We start from the raw sequence: 8,591 nt of genomic DNA, 5'->3' as shown, positions 1-8,591 counted from the left end.
TTGATGACTTACAACCTTCATGCACACTTCACTATATCCAGAACACCCCATACAAAGATCAGAGAACCAAGTTAGGTAGTGAACCAAAATATGGATCCATGTACATAAAGTACCATGGTGACCTCAGGTCAAAGGATCACTTATACATCTCCTACTAGAGAATTATCAGTTGACATGTAAATAAAACTCTATCTAATTATTCTCTCGTAAGTCAATTCAGTGAACTCATTCTCTAATAAGCACCCATATCCTTGTATTAGTATCACCACACAAATGGTTGTGAGATCAACTATCCTCATTTCTGAGCATATATAGGACATGCCAGTCTCACCAGTATCATTGATCCCTAACTCAATGTACTAATGACTAGAAATGTTTTAGATCAGGGCTATCAAGGATTTAGATCTCACTGGCGTGATCTCATCATGGTCCTAAAATCATTGTCCAGACCTATGGGGTTCATTATAATCTTAAAATTAATAAGATGCAGCATATAATGAATCAAAAATATCAATTTTATTAATAATATTGATGTCAATTATATGAGTTTGAAAGATAAATTACAATAAACACCCAATTCCATCCCATATCCGATTGGCTTATAGGACATAATTTTTTCAAATAGTTTATTTATGAAAATTTACGCTCGACCTTATTATCATCCCCATAAATTTATATTATTTGAGTTTTCTATTTTTCATGATCAGATTGGCTTGCTGGATCTTGGAATGAATGAAACCATACTCACGAGAAGAAAAAATTTTCAACCTTTTGCTCTAGGAAACAAATAACGGCATAAATAGTTGTAAGGTGCTTGATGCGTAGCAGCAAATTATTAATAAATCCATGCTTACATGATTAATATGGCTTGTTGTATCTAATTGCATGCTTACTAGAATTACTGCACCAAATGCAGATCTGTGTCTAATAAAAATGTATGGCATCCATGCAGACAAATAAGATGATTAAGAGCCTCTTGTGGTCCTGTTGCGTCAAGGTCAATTCAGCTCATGGAAGCAGTGGGACCAGCAATAAAACTTGTGGTTGACTGTTTCCGAAGCATGATAAGGCTTGCCCTAGCTGGCCTTTGTTCGGCACCAATTTGGTGGGTATGGGTGGCACCATAGCCAAACAGCAATTGCTAGGCCGTGTAATTTTATGACTGCATTTGAGCTTTCCCAGGTACTGTTTATGCTTGTGATGGACATGAATAGTCTCAGTTATCGGCATATTCTCAATATAATCTCTCTCTCTCTCTCTCTCTCTCTCTCTCTCCTCCCCCGCCCCGTCAAATAGCTTTATTCTACTGAGTTGGCCTGAGGCCATCTCAGGGAATCATAAAAGCCACTAGCCTTCAAATTTTCAAACTTAGCCTGGTAGGTCCCAACTCCTAAATCATGCATGTGAGTATCTGTGGGGCTATTGAGTGAAACTCTATGGAGAGGCTCCAAGTACTAATTATTGGTTGACCATATCTACCGTTGAGCCGGTGGACCAATCCAAGCAATATGCACAACTGCATGCATATTGCATGCTTTTATATTCTGTTCGACTGTATGCATGTGGTTTCGGATCGATCCATCAGCTCAGTAGTGGATCTAGTCCAATCAATAAGCACTCATCTCTAAGACCTACCACCTCAAGAATTTGTGTTTAAGCCTCTTGGCACTCATTTAAATTAAAAGGATTAATCGATCAATTAGCCTTGACTTCCTAGTCCAAGCATACAGCATAATCCCCTCTTTAACTGCCACACCCTTCTGGAGCCTACCCTTCATTCTCATGTCCTTCCTCCCATGTGTTCCAATGGACTTAGTTAATGCACTTTGTTGCTAAACTGCACCTTTCTCACTGCTTAAATAAGATTGCAGGATCTATGACAACGGATGCTCTTCATAGAGGATGGGACCCCTCACAAATCAGTATCAGTTGTGGTGGGTAGGCCTCAATGGCCGGCCAAGATGACCCCCCCATTAGCACACGCAAATTAAACCACCTTTATGTGGCTCTTGCCACCTATCTCAAGCCACCGCACATCAAATGACACGTAAAATTGTTATCATTATGATCACTATTATAGCTTCATTGGCATAAGAACAACAAATCAAAATTAAGTGATGGCGTATGAGGTGACGCTTATCGTTAAAATATAATAATACATAGTAAATATATCTCCAAATCTTATTCCGTGGCAAATCTTTGCAAAAGATTCTCTTGAATTCTTTAAAGTGATGGCTATTTAATAGTTATAAGGTTGGTATACTAGATGTGTGTAAGGTTTTCTCCAACCTTTAGCTGGGGGAGGGGGATAAAGAAACAAACAGCAGATTAATTGGAAACTAAAGGAATTTAATCAATATAAACATGAGTAAACTGATAAACGAAACAAAGAATGAGTCACAAAATCTACTTGCATTTTGATAATATAAAACAGCATGGGAGGAGCACTCTGTTTTCCTTCATTATCACATGATGCTAGCATTACTTGTTGGTTCTGAGGCAAGCGTACGTTATGGGATAAAGGAAGAACCAGGAGTGCAGCAACACATTCTCTTCTAAGAGACCTACCAACAAGGCAAGGTGGCAATTAGGCATGAATAGGGACTATTGGTCTTTTAAGACTTTTGCTCTAAGACTTTCGCTCAGTCCAGCAAACAACATTTTTTTTATCGTGGTACAGGATGTCTCCGTAAGTAATTTCGCATCATACCTAAGACTCCCGGGAATGTTCGCATGCATGAATTAATTGCAGGCCAGATTGTTTTATGCTGCAGCATTCATCCTAGGAAATCATCCAGTAACAATCTAAGGATACGTTTGGTTAGAGGTAGTTCGGTGCTGGAAGAGGAACGTGAATAAATAATATCCATTTCAGTTGTTTGGTTGAAAAAATTTAATTTTTATTTTAATTTTAAATATAAATAAAAATGTTATAATTTTTAAAACTCAATCATTATTTTAGGATTTAAGTTTTATTTTAATTTTGATTTTGAATTTGATCATAAATTAGATACATCAAAAAAGATATGATCATTTTAATTTTTATTTTAATTAATTTTAATTTTAATTTTAATTTTAATTTTTAAATTTTATCGCAAACCAAACATGCCGTGGGATCCCTTGGCTTTATTAACTAGAGATCAAGACAATCAGTCCTTGCTAATCACCGCTATTCCAAGCACCAGTTATCCAGATTGTCTGTAAAATTCAAAAACCATATTCACATTAAAAGCAAAGAACAATACGAAATAGTTCAAAACTATTTTAAAAAGAATAAAGCATAGTTGATGGAGTGGGTGATTCAGCGATGCAGTACACCTACGCGCTATTTTTAAATAGTTAACTGGTCTGGAGCTGTCGATAACGCCAATTGATCTTTGTAGCAATGGCAGCGGCCGTCATTTTGGGGTGGGACCAGTAGGTATCGATAAATGGGCCTTACCACGGCCTCCGTATTGCATGCACCAGGTGCAATTGGACCGCGCCAATCCCACGGTAATAACACGCCGCACGATCTCTTGTATTCCATCGATTTTTGATTGCGTGCTGCTCACTTTGGGATTTGATCAGATTCACTTGCACCTGATGCATGCAATAATTTCTTCTTGCCACGCAACAAAAATAAAAAAAAAAAAATTTAGATAAAAAACAGAAAAAATGAAATAAAAAAAAAAAAGATAAAAAAAAATAATTTAAAATTATTTTTAAAATTTTAAATTTTAATAACACAAATTTATATTTTTAATTATATTAAAAAACTCTGCATTGAAACAAATAACTAAAATTTTTATAAAATTTTAATCCTAAATTTCAAATAATAATAAATTTTTTTAATTTTAAGATAAAATATTTTTTTAATTTTAATATTGACGCCTGACAGCGATCGTCTAATAGCAACAACTCCTGAAATGCTAAATCACTATTTTGATATAATTTTAATTTTTTTTTTATAAATCAAATGAATTAAACTATTTGGAAACTTATACATCTATAAAAATCAGAAAATAAAATATTTAATAATTATATTAAAATTTTATTTGAAGAATCCTAAAATGTAGATCTAAGATCGTTGGCCATGGAAGATGCTATTGCACTATTAAATTTCTTTCAAATAGGTGTTACTTCAATGGAAAGCAATATACACATTATCCACCAATAATTTTGTAAAATTACAATTCCAAACCTTTAGAGAAACATTATTGTGGATTTCTATAACAGAAAAAAAAAAAAAAAAGTATCAGAACATGCTAAATCTGAAACTGAATTCCATTCACCTCTAAATTTTTATAAGTGAGCAGCTCTTGCTCATATCCATTCTTATTTTAACTGCAGAAGAACAGGGTAAACAAGGCTTGAGGCGCAATTGGATAAGCATTCTCTCACGTCTGGAAAGTACTCACGTTTAAAGGACAGGTAAAAGCAAGAAGAGGCAAGGAAAGAGTAGGTAAAAGAACAGTGCCAAATTAGAGATGTCAGGCCCCGTGGGTCGGTAGCTGCCAAAGATGTGGATGGGGTTATTTATAAAGTCAGTGGTAAATGGCAGTAAATGCGCCCAAGGAAGGACATGTTCAAGTATATTTTAGTAGGAAATGCCACCACCCAAGGAGTGACTGGGTGAGCACAAAAGCAAATATATTTGTAAAAATAACCCCGGGGGGAGGGGGGAGACAGGCGTAGTACTTGGAGTTTGAGCAGACAAAAGGAAGTATTAGGGATAAAGAAGAGAGGGAGATTCAATAGGCAAGGTGTCAGATTCTTTTATTTTTGGAGTGGTTGGAATCCATTCTTCTTCTTGGCTTTCATTGCCTCTGCCTCCTCTCTCTCTTTTCTATCTTGTGCCTGTGATTGCGAGCATTGCTTCTTTCTTCTCTTGTCATAACCACCTTCTAATTCTTGAGTGGATGGAAGCAAGACAACAGGTGGCAGTCGAAAGTGAGAATAGAAGTAAGTTTAGAAGGATATGTGTCTTCTGCGGTAGTAGGTCAGGGAACAGGACTACATTCAGTGATGCAACTCTTGACCTTGGGAAGCAACTGGTGAGAAAACTGGAAGGCAAATCTGAAAGCAAACTACCACCTTGGCATAATTGAGTTCTACGAAGCTATCTTTATGAAGAAACGCCCCTTTATTTTCTCATTCTTATGTTGCTTTCCATTTTCTAGTGAAGTTTGTCCCTCTTTTAATTGTTTTGTTTGAAGATTAAACAAAACTAATGTGATATGATTGTTTGAAGAAAAAATGTTTATCTTTCGTATTCTTCTTTTAGTTTGTTTTTCTCTTCTGGTTACCTCTGGGAAAAATAATAATGGTGCATCCATGTGAAGAATGATTCTTCTCTGATAGTCCTTTCAGTTGTAGTCTTTGTAATAAAATAAGTGTATTCTTTGCTATAGAAAATTAGTTCCTTTTAACTTGCTCGTTTGTCTTTCAGGTTGAGAGAAAAATAGACCTCATTTATGGTGGTGGAAGCGTAGGTCTGATGGGCCTGATATCTCAGACTGTTTACAATGGTGGATGTCATGTTCTTGGGTAAAGAGTATATAAGTCCATGTTGTAGCTCTTCTACTTTGCCTTTTTGTTACATGTAATACATTTTTGTTAGACTTTCATGATTCACATAAGAAGATCATAAGTTTCTTGCTGATCCATTCTTTCATCACAGAATCATTCCTAAAGCTCTCCAGCCACATGAGGTAAGTTCCAAGTCCTCTACTCTCTTGTCTCTTATCTTCTCTTAAAGTTCAGCAGCAGTTAATTGCTTTCCAGATATCAGGAGAGACCATTGGGGAGGTGAAGACAGTAGCAGACATGCATGAGAGGAAGTCAGAAATGGCTAAACATGCTGATGCCTTTATTGCCCTTCCAGGTGAATCCCAAGTCAACTCCTACTCCAATGCCAACTAGGCTCTAAAACAGTCATAATTGTATGTTTCATTTCAAAACTCTTTAGGTGGTTATGGAACCATGGAGGAACTTTTAGAAATAGTAGCATGGTCTCAGCTTGGAATCCATGATAAACCAGTGAGTTACTGTCTTACTTAACTGCATTCCAATTTAATATTACATTTGGGAGGTCAAGCTTTATTAGGTCTTTGGTTTTTGAATTTTTTGGGCAGGTGGGGTTGCTGAATGTGGATGGGTACTACAACAGTTTGCTTGCACTGTTTGACAAAGGGGTGGAGGAAGGCTTCATAGAGGAGTCAGCAAGAAATATTGTGGTTTCAGCAGAGAGCGCAGAGGAGCTGATCAGGAAAATGGAGGTAAATGAGGGAGGGCAAAGGAAGGGAAACACAAGCCTAAAGAGGAAGCGGAGCTGCTAGAGGTGAATTCATTTGTTTGATGGCTTCATTCTCTTCCTTTATTTGTTTATGTTCTCGCTTACATTTGGTTGGTTGCTGAATTATTGAGCTGGGGGTGACAGAGACAAAGGTTCCCGGGCAAAAGCAGGGAATGATATGTTTTTGGTTTTCACTGTTACTTGCAGGCTATGCGCCACTTGATGACAGGGCTGCACCCGGACAAAGCTGGATGGGGACCAATTATTAGAGTCCGCTACAAGTGAGCTTACTCAAATGTCCTAATAATAAGCCTAACTCCCTTATGTGTGCATGTACGTCAACATATTCCCTTCACTTTTCTACGTAATTGTCCTAAATCTCTCCCTCTCTCTCTCTCTCTCTCTCTCGATGTGTGTGTGGGAACCCCCCAGTGAATACATCGATGGAAAGAAACAGGTGGCCAAGGAAAGAGCCAGGAAATTATATTGCCATTTCTCCCTTTTCTGTGATGCTGTCACTTTTTTTTTTTGGTGGGTTATACTTTGCGGATGGGAATGTTTTGTTTTATTTGCTATATCACGGTATCTGTTTTATGTAGATGGCGCCGCTAGAAGGTGGTTGTTTTTTTTTCTTTCTTTCTTTCTTTCTTTCTTTTTTGAGTGGCAGATAGGATTTTTTGCTTCCTTTGTTGCTTGCCGGTTTTCTGTCTACTTGGCATTTGGTCCAATTGCAATGGGAGCCATCCCAGCAATTCATTTATATTACGTCATTTTTAGGTATTAGGAAACCTGTCAACCAATTCTACCTGACTGTAGAATGGAACTAGGCATCTTGAGTAAAATCTTCACTAAGTTTTATACAAAGTTGAAAGGACCTTGTTCAGGCATTGCCATAACTATGAAAATGACTCTTTTCACATGGTTGCAGATATGCTACATTACTGGTTTTTTTTGCTTTTTGGACAATTGATTAATTTCTTTTAGGGTTGCTTGATTGTCCCGGACCAAAGCCACTTTAGTGAAGTATGCCTCACCAAGGCCCTCCGAGACAAAATCAAATGAACCCTTGGTTAGGCGTATCAGATTGGAGGACAACCCAACATCATAGACTCACAAATTAAGTTGCTAGGAGGAGGACCGGCATACTTCTTTTATTATTCAACTAGCCGGAGACCCATGCGTTGCATGAGACTAGACGTACGAAAATAATTTTTTAAATATTATTATTTTATTTTTAATTATTTAAATATTATTATTTATAGAATTATAATATATAATATTTGATAGTTAGAAATATTGATGTGCTTATACTGATAGAAAAATAATGTGATGTAGTCGGTATAGAATTGATCAAAATATAATAGAGAATTCAACATAATGAAAAATAATTTTATCAGTCTTCATCAATGATTTGAAGCTTTCATTTTTTTCTTGGGAGTTAAATATATCAATAATTTATCCAATTCATTTTTTCAAAAAAAATTAATTTACCTCCAACAATTTTTTCGAAATAATTTTTTTGATGAGATCCGATAATAATTCTTCGACTTTTATTTCAGGCCATTGTGCATTTTGTTTGCACCACCAAATCTCCTCCCCTCCACTTCTCCGGCTCCGACGCTACCAACCCCCCTCTCCTCTCCTCTCTCGACTCTGACGCTACCAATCCTCCCCCGAAAGGCATCCAAAAAAATTATAAATTATTTTTACCTAAATAAATAAAATATAAATTATTTTTTATCGAATATAAAATATTTATTAACTTAATAAAATTAATAAATCGACTATCTTGCATTCCATAATTATAGATTGATTGCTTATCTGTTAATGTTTTTATGAAAAATTAAATTTTGATTGCTTTTGGAAGCAGGGCATCACTTGGTTGACAGAGAAAAAAAAATGTAGCCTTCAAAGGGGAGTAATTCACATAGGCAACGATCATATTTCTAGGGCTTCAAGTCAAGAATAATAACAATATTCCATTCTCATATATCATCAATAGTAAATACCACTAAATTCAATTTTTCGGCAGATAAATTTTTATAGAATTTTGCCACTATAGAAGTGCAGATATATAAATAGTCAAAAAGAAAATTTTACAGCTAACAAAGGCAATAATGAGAACAGGATGATGATTCACGGAGAATGTATCTTAGTTCAGAAAATAATTGGCAAAGTAAATAACATTCCAAGCCTTGCAATTCTATACAATAAAAAAAAGTGAAAAGAAAAAAAATTATATTTTGGAGAGGAGGAACTCATCAAGAACAACTTTGGGAGGCTCATCCTTGCTATCAGCTGAGTACATATACCT

The 8,591-nt window shown here is 36.0% G+C and overlaps 1 protein-coding gene across 1 annotated transcript; it reads left to right on the top strand.

The window, feature by feature from the left end:
• Positions 1-4,685: 4,685 nt before the first annotated feature.
• On the top strand, positions 4,686-6,807 carry LOC105035362 (cytokinin riboside 5'-monophosphate phosphoribohydrolase LOG8). Its single transcript, XM_010910908.4, has 7 exons — positions 4,686-5,036; positions 5,432-5,529; positions 5,663-5,693; positions 5,767-5,866; positions 5,951-6,021; positions 6,117-6,322; positions 6,485-6,807. Exons 1-6 carry the CDS (start codon positions 4,902-4,904, stop codon positions 6,318-6,320), a joined length of 639 nt encoding a protein of 212 aa, XP_010909210.1. The 5' UTR covers positions 4,686-4,901; the 3' UTR covers positions 6,321-6,322; positions 6,485-6,807.
• Positions 6,808-8,591: the final 1,784 nt, after the last annotated feature.

This window comes from Elaeis guineensis, chromosome 15 (genome assembly GCF_000442705.2).
Source record: "Elaeis guineensis isolate ETL-2024a chromosome 15, EG11, whole genome shotgun sequence".
Classification (NCBI taxonomy): domain Eukaryota; kingdom Viridiplantae; phylum Streptophyta; class Magnoliopsida; order Arecales; family Arecaceae; genus Elaeis; species Elaeis guineensis.
The sequence above is the reverse complement of the archived record's forward strand: the minus strand, read 5'-3'. Positions and strand labels throughout refer to the sequence as shown.

Coding starts and splice junctions, on each gene's coding strand:
- LOC105035362 (XM_010910908.4), top strand. CDS start 4,902: ATGGAAGCAAGACAACAGGTGGCAGTCGAAAGTGAGAATAGAAGTAAG. Junction 5,694..5,766: donor AAGCTCTCCAGCCACATGAG/GTAAGTTCCAAG, acceptor ATTGCTTTCCAG/ATATCAGGAGAGACCATTGG. Junction 5,867..5,950: donor TGCCTTTATTGCCCTTCCAG/GTGAATCCCAAG, acceptor AAAACTCTTTAG/GTGGTTATGGAACCATGGAG.